The sequence below is a fragment of the Molothrus ater genome, chromosome 15 (assembly GCF_012460135.2).
Source record: "Molothrus ater isolate BHLD 08-10-18 breed brown headed cowbird chromosome 15, BPBGC_Mater_1.1, whole genome shotgun sequence".
In the NCBI taxonomy this organism is placed as follows: domain Eukaryota; kingdom Metazoa; phylum Chordata; class Aves; order Passeriformes; family Icteridae; genus Molothrus; species Molothrus ater.
The window spans coordinates 17,577,072-17,594,565 of NC_050492.2; the positions used below are offsets into that span (position 1 = coordinate 17,577,072).

Sequence of the window (17,494 nt, forward strand, 5' to 3'; positions counted from 1 at the left end):
GGCTGGGCAGGAGGGACTCTGTCCTTTTTAATTTTATCACGGTGAGTTCTGGTTTTGTTCTCCTTTCTATTGACGTGCGTGCTAAAATTACACGGTCAGAAAAGCAGTTTGGAAAACAGCCGGTGTCTGATTGGAACCCACAGGAGGCGGGAAGGGAGCCCAGGTAAAACTCTCTCTGCACTGTTATAACTCTCAAACACAATTATGACCAGGAATTGCAACACCCACTGCGTGTCAGGTAGTAAATATTGCTCATCTCTTGGCACTCTGCAGCTCACCTGCCCAGGACACACATGGAAAAGGTCAGGACACGCGTTAGATGTGGTGGGAGATGGACAAGGGCCAGGAGCTTTCACAGCCTGAGCTGAGCAGATTTACCCAGACACTGATCAACAGCATTTGGAAATGGGAATTTTGAGTGCAGGATATGCCATGAGTCAAGCAGCAGCATCTCAGTGCCCGAAGGGGCTCTGAGAGAGCTGGAGAGGGGCTTTGGTCAAGGATCTGCAGGGACAGGATCAGGGGGAGTTCCACTGCCAGGGGGCAGAGCTAGATTCTGGCATTTTGGGAAGAAATCCTTTCCTGTGAGGGTGGGGAAGCCCTTGGCCCTGGCTGCCCCTGGATCCCTGGGAGTGCCCAAGGCCAGGCTGGACTCTGGGGCTTGGAGCAAACTGGTCTCATGAAAGATCATCCTGAAACCTCATTTTGCTGGAGGCTGCGGTCACAATCCATGTTTAAGCAGATGCTGTGCCAAAACCTGAAGGCATCAGCAGACCAATCAAAGAAGGATGCTGTGGAGGTTGGAGGCTGGGAAGTGAGAAGTGCCATCACAGACATCAGGAAATGCCACAGGTGGGGCCAGAGTCCCACAGACATTCCAGGTACAGTCATGTTTTCAGCCTAGAAACTTCATCTGAAATCTCCCACAGATTAATTCTGTCTTTCATACACAGAGTTCTGTAGTGCTTGGAGAGAAGTGGATTTATGAACAGAAAAAGACGTGGCACAGAATAAATCTAGATGCAGGAAGTTGCTTTAAATGTCATGTATTCCCACAGCTATATTATGGAAAATATTTTATAGTCACTGTTTAGATGTGTTTATAGATTGTAAAAATGTCTCTTTAGGACTGAGTTGTGCTCCTGGTACGTTGGGATGGAGCCACTACCACGCTGTGTGGGTTTGCTGTGGTGCTTGGAGTGCCCTGGGAGAGACTGAGGGTGGCAGCTCTGCAGCACACACACTCACACACGTGTACATGCACAGAGACTCTCTAAACACTCGCCTCTAAACTCTTTAGTATTTAAAAAGCTCTGCAAAAGCAGCTGCAAGAAGGGGAAGTTACTCCTGGAAATGGATCCCAGATGCCTGCAGAAAGTAAAAACCTCTGGAAGTTGGATTGCTAGAGATGGACCCCTGGAGATGAAGAGTGTGGCTGTTGGTGAGAGCACCCCCAGCCACTGCACCAACTCTGCTTTGTGCACAGACTCCAGGCTCTCAGACCCCCCATCTGACACAGACTGGGATTTTGGGAAGTGCTTTCTGGAGTGACAGCACAGGCCAGCCCCCACCTATTGCCATGAGGTTGGAGATGCAGCCTCAGAAGCTCCTGGTGGTTTCCAGAGCAGGTGATGCCAAATACAGACTCAAAATCTTTGTTTAACACCATTATCAGGTGAAATTATTTCTTAGAGTGTCTGGTCCCTACATTTATTTTTCTCTCAAGGCACCATAGTGCAGTAGCTCAGCTTCCTTGCCAACTGCCAGCCCTTCCCTGAAGGAAAGCCCCCAGGTCACCCAGGGTGGCACACGGGGCTCTGCTCCTCCACTGGGCTTTAATCAGCATCAGCAACATTGGGTCATTTCTAATTGGGAACCAAAGCTTTTCTTGAACCTTTATCTGAGGGTAAAAGGCACCCAGAAGTCTCCTGGTTTGATGATGGGTGGTATTGAGAAGCAAACATCCCAGATCCAAGGGCTCTGAGCAGGATCTCAGCAAGCTGCAGCCAGGAGTGAGGAGCAGCCTGGATTCTACCACAGTCACCTCAGGGTCTGAGGGCATCTCCAGACAGCTTGACCAGAGCAGCTCAACTGGGAACAGCTTCTTCATCATCATTGATTTCCTCTAAGGTTATTTTTGCTATTTTTAGGAAGACTCCAGTGCTTGCCAGCTGCCCTGAGTGCCCCAGCAAAGCTCAGTGAACACTTTTCCACTCCCCTTGTCTCCCTGTGCTAAATACTATTGCTGTTCTCAGACTTTATGGCCATGGAGTTGTTCCTCTATAAACACCACCACTCATGGCCCTAGCATTATACTTTTGGCAGGAACATGTTAGGTTTTTATGGGAATTAAAAAGCTCGAGTGAGAGAGAGAACCTGAACCAAGGACAACATAAAGGGCCTTATTTCTTTGGGTAGGAGCCCAACAATGCTATTAAATAGCTCAAAGCAGAACAGAAAGCTCTCTCAAATATGCAAAGCCGAGAGACACCACACTCCAGAGGTTACTTGGTGCCCCATGGAGAGAGGAAAATATTGCAAGAGGAGGTGGCTGTGAGGGGCATGGCTGCTGCTGAGCTCTGACCCCCCTGGTCCCACCAGGAGTGGATCTGGAGCCTGTTTGTCCACGAGCAGCTGTGTTTGTGGCTCCTCTCTCCTGCAGCTCTGTGCACAGAGAAAACCCCCACGAGGAGGAGTCCCTGGGAGCTGCAGCCAGGGCACCTGCTCCAGGACAGCCCCAGGAGAGCCCCAGGACAGCCCCAGCTCCATCTGCAGCATGGGGGGCTGAGGGCACCCAGCTCTTCCTCCTGGATGGAGATGTCCGCTCCCCAAAGGACCAGAAAAAATTTCTGAAGGCAAAAAAAGCCTTAAGAAGCGAGTTAAACCCAAATGTTCATTTGATCCAGGTCGTGCTGAGCCGTGGTGGCTGCGCTGAGCTGCTCCCTGCAGCTCTGAGGGAGAGGAGCCCAGGGCAGGGCTGGAATAGCTGTGAAATTCTGAGAAGTTTGGGGTCGGTTCCAAACTTTATCACTGGCCAAACCAGTGGCTTTGATGTGAAATCCCAGACTCTGTGAGCATCTGACTGTGAGCGTGGAGGGCTGGTTGTGCTGCCAATATCAGGCTGTGAGCTCTGAAATAACAGCACACGCTGGGAGCCATGAGGGAACCTCTGCTCCCTGCCTTAGAGCTGTGCAGACTTCACCACACAGCACTTGTTTGCATGGCAGAGGTGGTGTTGATGGAAATGAGGGAGATTCCTAATGGTCCAAAAGTTTTTTGCATGTCAGAACTGCCAGGAATTTTTGTGCCTTTTTTTTTTTGTTTGTTTTTAATGGCTCCTGTGGCACAAATTTAGTTGCCAGCAAAGACTCAACCCAGAGGTAGCCGGCTGAGGTGAGCCTTTTTTCCTTGAGTATGAAATACCTGGCTACTACATGGAGGAAAGCAGAAGTATCTCACCTACTGGGTTAAAACCAGATTGGATTGATTCAAATGCATCAACATTTTCCTTGGCTTTGGACACGATCTTTTATGTAGGGTTGGAAAGAAATGTTCTGCATGGCCTCTGAGTGGAAATGGTGATGAAAAGTGCAGCTAATCACAACTGTCATTTAGATGATCAGCTAGAGATCACCCAGAGAGCTCCAGAGAGATGAGAAGCTGCTAAAGCCAGGAGTCTCCTGAGGCTTTGTCCAGCTCTGGGTAATGAGATCAGTGTCTCGTGAACCTGGCTCTGGTGAGTTCAGTGGAAACACTCCAGTTGGTTTCACTTTGGAAAGTGTTATTTTCTCCATTAAAGCAGAAATGCTGTTTGTTCCAGGACGTGTGACTCAGCTGGGATCAGACAGCATCACCTCCTGATGGGCTCCCTTCCCATTCCCACTGTGACTGCAGCCACCTGAGCACAACAGTCACTGCCCAGGCAGCTCAGACACTCCGTGTGGAATGGAAAGCATTTAGAACAGGTGGAATATTTGTAAGGAATTCCAGTTCTGCGTTGCCTTTCCCAGGGGTTCCTGTGGTTTTTGGGGCAGTCTGAGATCTACCTGGGCATGTGGACCAAACATCTCTCAGATCAACGGGGATTTTCTTCATTCCAAGTTTTAGAGAACCATTTCATGGGATGGATTTCCTCGTCCAGGAGAGGATTAGGCACCAGGCAGAGGTCTCCTCATGCTCTGGCTGCTGCAGGAGCAGCTTGGTGGGTCTGGGGTTATCAGCATGGGCTGCCTCCCCTCCCAAGGGCTGGCAGTGCAAGGCACAGCTCAAATTCCTTGGCCTGTACATCCTCTCAGAAGGATTTAATAAATGATTAGGCAAAGCAGATGATAAATATGTAATAGATCACTCTGTGAGTATCAGTGGAATGCATTGCCTCATTTCTAGGCTTGTTTATGGCCAGGTGATTTTATCTCTAGTGATGTGATTAACTGCTTAATGAAGTATTTATCAGCCAGGTTTTAGCCTTTGCAAGTGGAATATGTTGTACGAAGTGCAACCAAAAGCATAAAAATCAATTTAACTAATGCCTGCTGTCATCATCTGCTGCTCTCCACCAGAAAACAGCCATCCCACCCAGTCACACTGGATTTGTGGCAGGTAGAACAGAGGGGCTGTAAAGCTGAAACTTCAGCAGTTTCCTGAGTGGTGTCACTAATGGCTGATGACCAACAGAGCAGCATCACAGGAGGGACAGGGTTACCCCAGCCCTGTGCCTTCAGGGGTGCCCAAGGGGAAGCCCCATCCCTGCTCCAAGCCAGGTGTGGCTTTTCCAGAGCTCTGAGCCCGGGACAGCCCAGCTGCTGGGACAGCCAGTGCAGCCTCCCACCAGGCTGGTGCTGTCTGTGGAGAGGCAGGAAAACCAAGGCATCCTCCCCTTTCTAATTACCTCCCCTTTCTAATTACCTCCCACCCACGGCCCTTGGCCATCCGGTGATTAACTTAATTGCAGCTCCAGCCCCAGGAGCAAATGCAGCCCCAGAGCAGGAGCTTTGCCAGGAGGGCCTTGTCCCTGTGTCCTGTCTGGGCTGGGAGCAAGAGCAGGGGCAGGAGCAGCCCTGGCTGCACACACAGACCCCACGGATCCCACTGGACCTGTCCTGGGTTGGAGCCCTCCCTCCCAGAGCAAGCCGGGTGTGTGGGACCGGCTGGGTGGGGAGAACACCTGGACAGGGAATCACCAAAGCTCAGTCCCTGCAGCTGAGGATGTGCTGCTCCCAGGGGACAATGCAAGCACCCTGGGCTTCCCCTTCCCTCCAGGATGCAGCAGGTCCTGTCTGCCCTTTCCATGGTCCCTGGCGTGGTCCCTGCTCCTGTGCTCTGCTGCCTCCCAGCATGTGGGGCTGGCTGGGAGCAGCCACTGACAGGTGCCATGAGTGACACCAATCTCATCCCTGTCACCCGAGGAGGAGGAGGAGGAGGGTGGCTCTGTGCTGCTGAGGACTCAGGGACAATGTGCCAGGCACAGGACCCTTGTTTTGGGTTTGCCCCCTCGGCTATGGGCAGGGCTGTGGGCACCTCTCCTCCCTGGACCTGCCTGTGCCTGGCTTCCCGGGAAAGGCATCGGGAGGGAGTGGGAACCGTGTGAGGTGCAGCTGATCAGGGCTGGCCGGAGTGTTCTGGGATGATGTGGGAATGCCCCTGGGGGCAGGGGGACTCTGTGTGCCCTTGGCTCCTGCTCAACAGCCCCAGGCCGAGGAGGGGTCCCACCGGGTTCCTGCTGTGACACTGCAGTGACCTCTCCCCTGTTCCCGTGCAGTGACACTGCAGTGACCTCTCCACTGTCCCTGACACTGCAGTGACCTCTCCACTGTCCCCATGCAGTGACACTGCAGTGACCTCTCCACTGTCCCCGTGCAGTGACCCCTCCACTGTCCCTGTGCAGTGACCTCTCCACTGTCCCCGTGCAGTGACACTGCAGTGACCTCTCCACTGTCCCCGTGCAGTGACCCCTCCACTGTCCCTGTGCAGTAACACTGCAGTGACCTCTCCACTGTCCCCGTGCAGTGACACTGCAGTGACCTCTCCACTGTCCCCATGCAGTGACACTGCAGTGACCTCTCCACTGTCCCCGTGCAGTGAGACTGCAGTGACCTCTCCACTGTCCCCATGCAGTGACCTCTCCCCTGTCCCCGTGCAGTGACCTCTCCCCTGTCCCCGTGCCACCTGCCACCCCCGCTGTCCGTGCAGGACACGGGCACAGAGCCAGGCCACAGAGCCCACTGTGGCTGTCTGGGCTGGCGCTGCAGGTGTGGCTGCCCCGCACACCCACGGACGGACGGACGGACGGACGGCGCCGAATTACAAACTCCAGCCCAGGAGTTCCCTGTGTGCTGTGGATCCCAGCAGTGGCCTGGCTCTCCTGTTGCACCATGTCCCCTGTGAGCCCTGCAGTGCCACCTGTCTGCTGAGCCCTGTTCAGGTGCGTGTCTGTCCGTCTGTCCTGGCTGCCCTCTGCTACCCTCAGGGCCCAGCTCCTCCCAGGCTGCTGCTGCTGCTCAGGGCTGGCACTGGGGGGAAAAGCAGGAATGCTCAGGCTGCTCTTCCTGCAGCTGGCCCTCTAAAGGGTGGCCAAGCCCAGCCGAGGGTTGGCCCCAGCTTCAAAACTGGGATTTGAGTTTGGGCTCAGCCTTTGTGCCCTGTCCTTCCCCAGGGAAGCAGAGGATGCTGGAATCGAGGGTTTCATCTGCAGGCCAAGTGAAAGCCCACATCCATCCTGGTGGTTAACCATCAGCAGACATATCATCGCTCAGAAATCCAACCTCCTCCAGCACAGCCTCGCTCCGGGCTGTTCCAAGGAAAATCACTTGGGTTTCTGGGCTCACCATAGGCTCAGCAGTGATTTACCATGGAAATGTGCAGGCAGTTAATGGTGTTCATCCTGCAATGTTTGTGTAAGGGCTATACAGCTGCTCTTTTTAACATCTAAGTAAGCCTGGCTGGAAGAATCCTGTTCTTAATTCTGTTGCCCAATGTCTTATTTTAAATTCAGTCTCTAGTACCCCTGAGTTTTTTTCCTCCAAGCTGCCTGAGTAAGGAGCTTAAGCTGTTGCTCAATAACAGTGCGATAAAAGCTTGAGTTAATAATGGCTATTACCAGGAAAATCCTCCAATAAATAATAATTTTCTTATCTGCATGACTTTGGGACTGGAGAAAACTCCTCCCAGTGAAAAGCTGCAGCATGTAGGAGTGGGCAAGGAGTGTTTCAGATGAAAGATCAGAGCAGGGCAAGCTCAGGGCTGAATCTTGTTAAATGGAGATGAGTGGGTCAGCAAAAAAACTGGAATTTTAGTGTGGCTAAGTAGTCACTGGAGTGAAATAGGGAGAGCAGCTGTGCATCTCCACCTCTTGTGGTCTGTGGGGGCACACAGGTCACTGCTTTGTCTGAGTTCTTCGGGCACAAATGGGGGAATTCTCACTTGTGGCAGTGGTGGCTCTGAAGGCCATGGACAGTGAGCTCTCTGTGTGTCACCCTCATCTCTGGCCTAGGAAGGAGCCTGAGTCACTGACTGGGACCTGCCAGAGCCCGTGGAAGGTACAGCCCTAATCCTGCTCCTGCTGTCCCAGACAGGGGCACACCTGTGTCCCTGCAGAGCTGGGCACCTGTCTGGCCCTTGCTGTGACAAGTGTGACCACAGGCTGTGTGCCAGCAGCAGGAGCAGGCAGGGCGGCCACGCTGCTCCAAGGAAAACAGAGCCCTGCCTTGGCTTTCCATTACACAGCCCTCCGAGGGAAGGGATGTGTTTGGGTGCTCTCCCGCCCCTTCTCATCTCTGTAAACAACAAAGCACCACAAAGGGCGCAGAGCAGGGCGGAAGGCTGCAATTTTAACAACCTGCAGAAGCTCAGGCCCTGAGGTTTCACCCACGCTGGCTATTTGCAGCTCCTGAGGGGGAGTTCAGAGACACCGTGGCCTTTGTTGTGCCCGTGTTTCCACAGCTGCTCTGGGGCCACGGGGATGCAGCCAAGGATCATGGAGTCACAGGATGGTCTGGGTTGGAAGGGGCCTTAAAACTCCTCCAGTCTCATCCCTGCCATGGCAGGGATACCTTCCACTGTCCCAGACTGCTCCCAGCCCCAGTGTCCAACCCAGCCCTGGACAGTTCCAGGGATGGGGCAGCCCCAGCTGCTCTGCTGTGATGCTTGTGATAATCAAGACAGAAAGATGCCCTGGGTTGTCTAAAAAAACCCCACACTAAACCAAAAGTTTTGTGACTAGCAGGCAGAGTGTGGGGATCAGCAGTTGCTGTGCCCCCTGCCCAGCTGGCAGTGCCACAACCAGGACCCAGGTTTTACCTTTTCCTCACTCTTGAGCTGCACATTCAGCCCTGCACTGGGATCCCTGGGCCGTCAGTGAGCATCCCCTGTGGTTTGGGGAGGATCACATCCCCAGCAGGGTAGGTGTGAGCTCCACGATCCCCATTTGGAGTCTGGCAGCCACTAACTCTTCCCATCAAGTGGGAGCTTTTGTGAACACCCTGCAGCAATGGGAATCCTGAGGAAGGGGAAGGGAGGGTGTTTTAATTGGTGTTAAATACTTGTGCTTTCTGTCCAAGATTTGAACTTCAGTAGAGAGTCAAGTATAAAGGAAAGATCCGAGCTCAAGGCTGACACCCAGGCCTAAATGAAGAGCCAGGAGCAAGGACAGACTTTGTGAGCAGCAGTGGGCTGTGAGTCATGGATGAACTGTGTGTCCAGACTGCTGTGGGCAGTGGGCAAATCCTTGGGAGGATGGCTCAGGGCAGACAACACCACTCCCAAAAGGAGTCTGAAGGGGACAGAAGGGTTTTAGATGCCATGCTGTGAGTCAGTGGTACCTGGGCACAGCAGCCAGCCTGGCTCCCACAGCCTGGGAAAGCTTTTCTGCCCTGTCCTCAGGGACTGCTGCCAGCTTTGGTGCTGTGGGCTTGGGAATCTGCCTGTGGGATCCCAGCTTGGTCCTTTCCCCAGCAGCCCTCTCAGTCTGGTGCTTTCCCTGGGCAAGGGACAGAGTCTGGGGGTAGGGAAAGCACAAACAGAAGGGGAAAGGGTTCTCCTGAGCTCACTCTAAGGGGGCTCTCCTGAGCTCACTCTAAGGGGGCTCTCCTGAGCTCACTCTAAGGGTGTTCTTCTGAGCTCACTCTAAGGGGGCTCTCCTGAGCTCACTCCTGAGTTCAGACCCAGCAGAATGGGGTTTGATACCTAATTAAAACAGAGGTCAGGCCTTAAGCTGGACCATGGGTGCATGTTAATGATGCTGTGCTGGGGTTAGTAGAACTTTATTTAGCACTGGATGTGTATTAGCTGTCCTTGAAGGGAATTCCTAAATATTGACCTTGGCACTGTGAGGGTCTGTCTCAGCCTTTCTCTGCCACCTTTGCCAGATGGAAATGAAGCACTTTTGTTATTCAAGGTTTTAGAGGGAAAAGCAGGAGCTGTGGCAGACAGTTTTGTCCCTGCAGATGCCAGGTGCAGACTGTCTCTGCCTCCTCAGGGCTGGAGGCCAGAGCTGCCTGGAATCCAGGCACGAGTGCCCATCCCTTGGTGGGCAGTGCCACCTGCCCTGTTAAACACTGGCAGATTTTGGGAATATAAACCCTGCAAGTCACTGATTGCTGCAGCAGCTGCTCTGCATGGCCCTGGCCTCTGCTTTGGTTCTCCAACAGCTTTAAAGCAACAGATTCTGGTGTTGGAAACAAGGGAAGAAACAGGAACTGGACACTGAGTCAGGCACCTTTCAAACACGGGGGAGAGGGAGGATTCCTGCGCCCAGCAGAGACCATGACAGGGCCATTGTCTCTCCCTGAACGGGTATTAAACAAATCCTTCTGCAAAGAGGTTTCTAATGTGAGGTTTCTCTTTGAAAGACAGACCTAGCCAGACCCAACCCCCAGGATAATCCCCAACAGATTTGCACTGACAGCCAATCTACACAGGATTCCTAAAAATGCCCCAGCCATGAGTCAGTGCCTGCTGTGCCCAGGAGGGAGAAGTGCTGGTACCCAGGGGCAGCCTGGGAGGTCAGGGCAGCCTTTACCTCCCGGGAATATACATTTATTTCCAGGGAATATTTGCTAAAAGGGTTTGTAAGATACAGTGCAAGTGCTAATGTGCTTTGAGGGCAATAAAGAAGGGGCAAAAAAAAAAAAAGGAGATGGAATAAGCAAGGAAGACTGAAAGAGAAATGGAGGCTAAAGGTGAGAAGGAGGAGTCACAAGGAAATGGAGTCACAAGGTTGGGGAGGAAAAAAGTAAAGGCTGAGGAGTGCAAGAGAAAAAAAGTTTGATCAGAAATAAAAACAAGGACAGAAAAAATAGAGGCTGCAAAAGGGTAGAGGGCCAAGAAAGGGTGGGAGGGGAGAAGACATGCAGAGGCTGAAAAGGGCAGGAGGCCAAAATAAAGTGGGAGGCCAAAAGAAAAGTAGAGACAAAATAGTGGAGGGTGAAAAGGGGTGGGAGGCTGAAGAGGCACATGAGACATACGGGAAGGCCTGCCCAAAGAGGGGTCTAAAGTTTAATGGGTTCCTCAGGCAGGACGGGCTCCCTGGTGATAAGGCAGCACAATGTCCAATTGTTCTCCCTGCACACCGGGTCAGCCCAGCTTCCTCCTGCCTGGGCTCTGCAGGAACACACACTTGGGTTTGGGCTGGACAGAGCTGGGCTCTGCAGGAACACACACTTGGGTTTGGGCTGGACAGAGCTGGGCTCTGCAGGAACACACACTTGGGTTTGGGCTGGACAGAGCTGGGCTCTGCCCAGGCTCCAGCCAGACCCAGAGCTCTGCAAGCCCTCTGGATAAACTTTCCTCCAGCTCCACCCAGCCCAGGGGATCAACTCTTCCTCCTGAGCTCCCTAAATGACTTTGGCCTTCCTCCCACTGCTGAGACCTTGATCTTCCTCCCAGCTGAGGCAGCTCCTGATGCAGCTGGCTCTGGCTCCTTGCCCTTACTCCCAGCCAGCTGAGCCAAATGGAGCCCAGGACCCCGGCACGGTGGGGACAGGGACAGGAGCTGCTGCTGTCAGGGGGACAGGGACAGGAGCTGCTGCTGCCCTGTCAGGGGTTTTGCCTTTGCTCCTGAAGGAGCCAGGAGGCTGCAGGTGCTGGCAAGGGAAGGGGGCAGTGGGGACAGGTGGCCCCAGAGTCTCAGCCTGACACCTGCACCCCCAGCCAGGGAGATTCCAGCCTGCAGAAATTTGTGTTTGGCATCTTTGTTTGGCTGAGAGCAGCTCAGAGCTCAGACCATGCTGGTGATGAGGAGTTTTGGCTGTCAGGCCCATCAGGATAATCCTGGTGGTGTCATTTCAGCCATAAATCATAGAATCAGCACAGAATGGTTTGGATTGGAAGGGACCCTAAAGCCCATCCAGTTCCATCCCCTGCCGTGGCAGGGACACCTTCCACCATCCCAGGTTGCTTCATCCCCTGTCCAACCTGGCCTGGGGCACTGCCAGGGATGGGGATCCCTAATCATACTTAACTGCCCAGAGAAGCTGTGGCTTCCCCAAACCATCCTAGAGTTCGGTGATTTATTTATTTTGCATCAAAAATGAACCATTTATAGTGCTGTGTCACTGCAACAATTTTCCTTTCTGTTTGTTGTTCTGTCTGATTGGGGTGTTTTTAGTGTGTTTGGTTTGTTTTTTTAATTTTTTTTTAATTGTCCAAATATTGTGTTTTGCCATTTTAAATATTTGGGTTTTAGTATATTTCTATTCAAATTCTGATCCGGGCTTCTGCTTCTACCCGGAGCTTCAGGTGAATCTGCAGTAATTTGGAGATTGCCATTTGGAATGATGCTGCCATCACTGAGCCACTCCTCCCTCCCAGGATTTGGGGGCACCTGCAGGGTTTTGGGGGGTTTGTCCCAGCTGGGGGGAGCATCACGCCGGCCCCCTAAAGCTGTCCCTGGGACCTGCTGCCTCACACATCCCAGCCCGACCCTGCCCGTCGGAGCCTCCCTGTGCCCTGAGTGCACCCCCTGGGCATCCACGGGCATCCCGGGGGATCCCGGAGCCTCCGGTGGCAATCCGTGCCCCGGGCTGTGTCTGAGCATCCCGCGGGGCTCCGTGGGGCCCTCAGGGGGGCTCAGCCCCCGGTCCCGCCGCCCCCCGCCCCGCACCTACCGGCGGCTGCGCGGCGCTCCCGGCGGCGGCTCCCGAGTGCGCGGGGAGAGCCGGGCTGGAACGGAGCGAGCGGGGACGGTGAGGATGAGGAGGAGCTGCCTCGGGGCGGGGGAGCGGCGGGAGGATGCGGGGGGAGGGAAGGGCAGGCCGATCGCATCCACCCGCAGCGGGGCCGGGCACCTGCCGCACTGCCAGCCCCGGGCGGCGCAGGGGGCGGCGGCTGCGGGAGCGGGAGGGCGCCAGGAGCGGGCAAAGCCCCCGGAGCAGGAGCAGCATCGGCCTCCCTGTCCCTCGCGTTTCCCTTCCCTGCGGCCCGGGACATTCCTGCGGCGCTGGGTGTCTCAGTGCCCTCCGGGAAGGCGATGACCCCTGATCCGAGCCAGCCCCGGGCAGCGGGGACGGGTGTCTGCCCTCCCCTTGGGGGTCCCTGCCATCCCTAGGGTGGTCTCTGCCATCCCCTTGGGGGTCCCTGCCATTCCTAGGGTGGTCTCTGCCATTCCCCTGGGGGTCCCTGCCATTCCTAGGGGGGTCTCTGCCATTCCTAGGGTGGTCTCTGACATTCCTATGGGGGTTCCTGCCATTCCTAGGGGGGTCCCTGCCATTCCTAGGGGGGTTCCTGCCATCCCCATGGGGGTCCCTGCCATCCCTAGGGTGGTCTCTGCCCTCCCCTTGGGGGTCCCTGCCATCCCTAGGGTGGTCTCTGCCATTCCTAGGGGGGTCCCTGCCATCCCCATGGGGGTCCCTGCCATCCCCTTAGGGGTCCCTGCCCTCCCCGGGGGCAGCTGCCGAGAAGGGCCCGGGGCAGCCACGGGGCTATGCCGGGCACGGCTGCGTTCCGCTGGCACCGGCAGAGCTTGGCCTTAAAAGCCGAAGTGTTCGGGAGCGCTGTCAGGCGGATGAAATGCAGCTCCGTGTCCCCGGGGACGGCGCTGGAGCCTGGGGGCCGTGCTGGCTCTGCCGGGGGAGCTCTGCCCTTACTGGGGGCCACGGGTGGGCTCGGGGGGTACCGGGGTGCCAGGGTGGGCTCGGGGGGTGCCAGGGGTGATCTCGGGGCTCACGGGGTGGGTGCAGGTTGGGGTGCGGCTGTGCGGGGTGCGAGGTCGCTGCCGCAGCGCTAATGAAGCTCTAATGAAGCACTAATGAAGCACTGGCGGAGCCCGAGCGATGATTTCAGCGCTTGGCCGGGCTCCACGAGCCCTTTGATGCGGTGATGTTTAGGCTGCGTTATCTAAAGCTCGCTCAGAATAGGCTTTCAGTCGCGGCTCACGTGGAGCCAGCGTGTTTGGACAGGCATTCCGGGCTGGAAATGCCCGCAGCCCAGACGTTTGGATAAAACATTCCCGAGCTGACCGTGGTTACCAGCGCCTGCTGGGGACAGCTCCGAGCGCTCCCCACAGCGCAGGTGCATTCCGAGCTTTCCGGACATAGCAATATACTTTTTTTCTCCCCCTTTATTTTTAATAATCCCGCCCAAGATTTCACCTTGTTTTTTCAGAAAATAAAAAATAGGCATAACCAAACATTCCTGAATCTGACAGAGGAGCAGGCCTGGCTTTGCCTCAGGCTCTCCTGGACTAAAGGCATGGGGCTTTTGAGGACGTGGGGAAGATTAGGAAATGCTGGTCCATTTTCTCACAGAAGGGAACATCCCCCTTGTTTCGGAGCTGCCGGGGCTGCCCCCTCCCTGCAGCCCAGCCCTCCCCACTTGCCCGGCTGCCCCTGCCCCTGGTCGTGGCCGGCACTCAGCAGCCCTGGTGCGGTGCTTTGCAGGCGGTGTCCTGCCAAATTTGTGTCCTTTCTGCCTGTGCCGAAGGCTGAAGGTCCCGGGATGGAGCCAAGAGCCGGAGCGACGCAGACACAGAGCAAACATGGACTTGGGCAGCGGGATCTGCGCCGGGCACGAGGGAGAGGAGGCTCGGCCAAAACCCGGGCAGCGACTGTGCTGCAGTGGCCCCGGGCCCTGCCCCGAGAGCCGGAGGGATGGGGACAGAATGGAAATGGGGAACACTGCAGGGATGGGGACAGAATGGAAATGGGGAACACTGCAGGGATGGGGACAGAATAGAAATGGGGAACACTGCAGGGATGGGGACAGAATGGAAATGGGGAACACTGCAGGGATGGGGACAGAATGGAAATGGGGAACACTGCAGGGGTGGGGGACACAGTGGAAATGGGAAACACTGCAGAGGTGGGGACAGAATGGAAATGGGGAACACTGCAGGGGTGGGGGACACAGTGGAAATGGGTAACACTGCAGGGATGGGGACAGAATAGAAATGGGGAACACTGCAGGGATGGGGACAGAATGGAAATGGGGAACACTGCAGGGATGGGGACAGAATGGAAATGGGGAACACTGCAGGGATGGGGACAGAATGGAAATGGGGAACACTGCAGGGGTGGGGGACACAGTGGAAATGGGGAACACTGCAGAGGTGGGGGCACTGCAGGGATGGGATCAATACAGGGATGGGGACCCTGCCTCGGCAGCAGCTCTGGCTCCCCCCTGCCCTCCCCAGGCCAGCCCTGCCTGGGCAGTGCCAGCAGCACCTGCAGCAGGGGCCTGTGCTATTTCTCAGGCTCTCGGGATGGGTTTGGTGGGTGCTGCTGCTGCAGTTCCTCTCCTGTCCCTGCCTGTGGTAAGGAACCTGCTCACCTCACACCCACCCTGGGCTCCGAGTCCCACCAGTGCCAGCTCCCGGGCCCGTTGGGCAGCACAGTGAATCTTTAACCACGGAGCCCCGAGGAAGCTGCAGGTGCTCCCCTGCCTGGCCCCACGCACAGGCAGTGCCTGTGAGGGCAGCTGAGCCCCAGCCCCGCTGTCCTGGCACCTCCTCATCCCCCAAACCACGGCCCCACAGCAGAGACGACTTAAACAAAACTTCCTGCGCGTTTAGAGTGAGACCCTCGAGATCCTCCAGTCCTGCTTTGATTCCATCCCTCCTGTGATGATCCTGGGAGCGCTCGGCGGGCACGGCTCAGCCCAGAACGAGCTGGAACTGCACCGAGGTGCAGAGCCCCGTCCTGCTCCTGCCAGCCCCCAGAGCCGGGCCAGAGGAAGGGAAACCAGCTGCTCCTCAGCGCCACACACGTGGAGCTGCTGAGCTCGGCCAGGAGCTCAGGAACCAGGAACGCGCCGCAGACCCCGTGGGAAAGCGCCGCAAAGCCCCCGGGAATGTGCACGGCTGTGCCGGGGTGGGGAGTGCAGGATGCTGGAGGAGGCACTCACCTGAGCAGGCCCGAGGTGCGCAGGGCTGGGCGCTGGGAGGCAGCGGGGCCGGCAGGGATGTGCTGGGGTCACCCTGCCCCTCGCTCCACCTCCCGGAGCCTGGCAGGGGCACAGCCCGGCCCCTGCAGCACCCGCGGTGCCCCCGAGCCGGGCAGGGCCCGCTGGCACCGGGAAGGCACCGGGAAGGCACCGGGAAGGCACCGGGAAGGCACCGGGAAGGCACCGGGAAGGCGCCGGTCCCGGCCGGAGCGGAGCGGCCCCGGGGCTGGCGCTGCCGCCGCGGCTCCGCACCCGCACAGGACGAGGAAGTATGGATGGATAATCCTGCGCCTTGCTATTTTTTTCCTCTCATGTGATCTTGTTTTTGGACGGCTATTTTGGGGCTGGACTCCAGCCCAGGTGAAAGACAAGGATTGAATCCAGCCTCCCCCTTCCCGGGGGCCTCCCAGGACCTCTGCCCGCCCGCGGGGACAAGCCCTGCCACCAGCTCTGCCACCATCCCTGCCCGCTGCAGAGCCCTTTCTGTCCCCTCGTGCCCTGGACAGCACACGGAGGGCTGATGGAGCCCGGCTGTGCCGAGCACACCGGCCCGGCCACCCCTCCGGCCCGGCCACCCCGCCCCGCGGCATCCCCAGGGCTGGCACCGCCACCGGCACCGGCACCGCACCCGGAGTGTCCCAGCAGCGTTTGCCTCTTGGTGCCCGCTTCCCGCAGCCCAGCCTGGCAGGAAGCTGGCGGGAGATAAATGCATTAAAAATATGCTCGGAGCGTGCAGCAGCCTGGGAGAGAACCGCGGCCATCAGCCCCCGGTGTCACCAGCGCCGGCAGGAGAGGGACGGGAGGGGACAGCGCAGGACAGGCACAGGAGGGGACAGCGCAGGAGAGGCACAGGAGGGGACAAGGGGGGCTCTGCGGGCCCCTCCACTCCGTGTGCAGCAGTCCCGATCCTGTGGGCATCCTGCCCTGCCTGCCCCTATGAGGACATCCTTGGGGACATCTTGGTGCCACACGCTCAGCGCTGTCAGGATGGACATTTTTATCCTATTTGTGCCTTTTGAGCCTGTGAATGAAAGCTGCCGGGGCCCAGTGGGGCACTGGGGGTGCAGGTGTGGGGCAGAGCACGGATGTCAGGGATGTGACATCCATGGAGCTGGCTGTCCCCACGTGCACGTGTCACTGCGGGCACACCGTGTCCTTCCACGGCGGGTGGCGGGAGGAGTGGGTGCCTAAATTGAGTCTTTGCATGACTAAAACTCGTTAAAGGTCCCTGTGATGAGTCCCAGGGAAATTCAGATCTGGGAGAAGCTGGTTTGGCACTGACTGCACAGCACCAGGGGCAGGTGACACGTGGCACCAGGGGACAGGTGAAGGACAGGACCCACCATGTGAGGCTTCAGTCAGAGGTGGGTGAGATTTGGGTTACAGAGAAATGGGTCATTCCAGAGCTGTGCTAAGGATGTGAAAAATTCAGGTCCAAAAATTAGATGTTGCTTATTTTTTCAGCCTATTTCCGAGTCTTTATTTTTTAAAAAAATATTTTATATATGAAGTTTATGACAAATATATTAAATACAGATTAAATATGCAAAACTATTAAATTGTATTATTTGTATTAAATACTTATTTAATTGTTTTCTTATTCCTGTTTCCCATTAAGTTTTATGTGAAATAAAGAATTGATCTCTGACACTTACCAAGTGCTCTCTTTTTGGGGGGGCCTCTCACCAGGGCCAAAGCTTTCCTCTTGCAGTCTCTCCAAATTAGGGTGTTTATCCTAACAAGGTGGGTTTTGGTGACCAGAAACTCCTACGAAGCCACTTTTCCCTTCAACAATCTTTGAAGAGCGAAGAGGGGGAAAGCCACTTTATAAAGGTAACAGAGGTTTTAATGAAGGAAAAGGTGAATAAAATGAGCTGGGAACACCCCGCGGCAGAGGCAGGGAGGCGCAGGGAGGCTCCGGGGCCGCCAGAGGGCACCGCGGAACCGCAGCAGCGCAGCTGGGCACAGCTGGATGGGGGCGGGCAGAGATTGAACGGGCACAGCTGGATGGGGGCGGGCACAGCTGGGTGGGGACGGGCAGAGATTGATGAGGACGGGCACAGCTCGGGCACAGCTGGATGAGGGCGGGCACAGCTGGATGGGATGGGCACAGCCCGGGCAC

General features: G+C 56.2%; 1 protein-coding gene and 1 long non-coding RNA gene across 4 annotated transcripts in view; one reads left to right on the forward strand and one right to left on the reverse strand.

Annotated features, from left to right (window-relative positions):
* Positions 1–4,526, forward strand: part of LOC129046836 (uncharacterized) — a 20,296-nt gene extending 15,770 nt beyond the window's left edge. The window contains exon 3 of the long non-coding RNA XR_008508635.1: positions 100–4,526. This is a non-coding gene — a long non-coding RNA (uncharacterized LOC129046836). The remainder of the gene's footprint in view (positions 1–99) is intronic.
* Positions 1–15,596, reverse strand: part of FGF1 (fibroblast growth factor 1) — a 21,638-nt gene extending 6,042 nt beyond the window's left edge. Inside the window, exon 1 of one of the 3 annotated variants that reach the window (XM_036391514.2) lies at positions 15,334–15,596. Coding sequence is in view for 2 of the 3 variants with exons in the window: in XM_036391513.2 (XP_036247406.2) it covers positions 12,102–12,258 (157 nt within the window). In the remaining variant the exon portion in view is untranslated. Of the gene's footprint in view, positions 1–12,101; positions 12,317–15,333 lie in introns of those variants that run through there. The other 2 variants (XM_036391513.2, XM_036391515.2) reach the window with 2 other exon arrangements.
* Between the last annotated feature and the right edge of the window lie 1,898 nt (positions 15,597–17,494).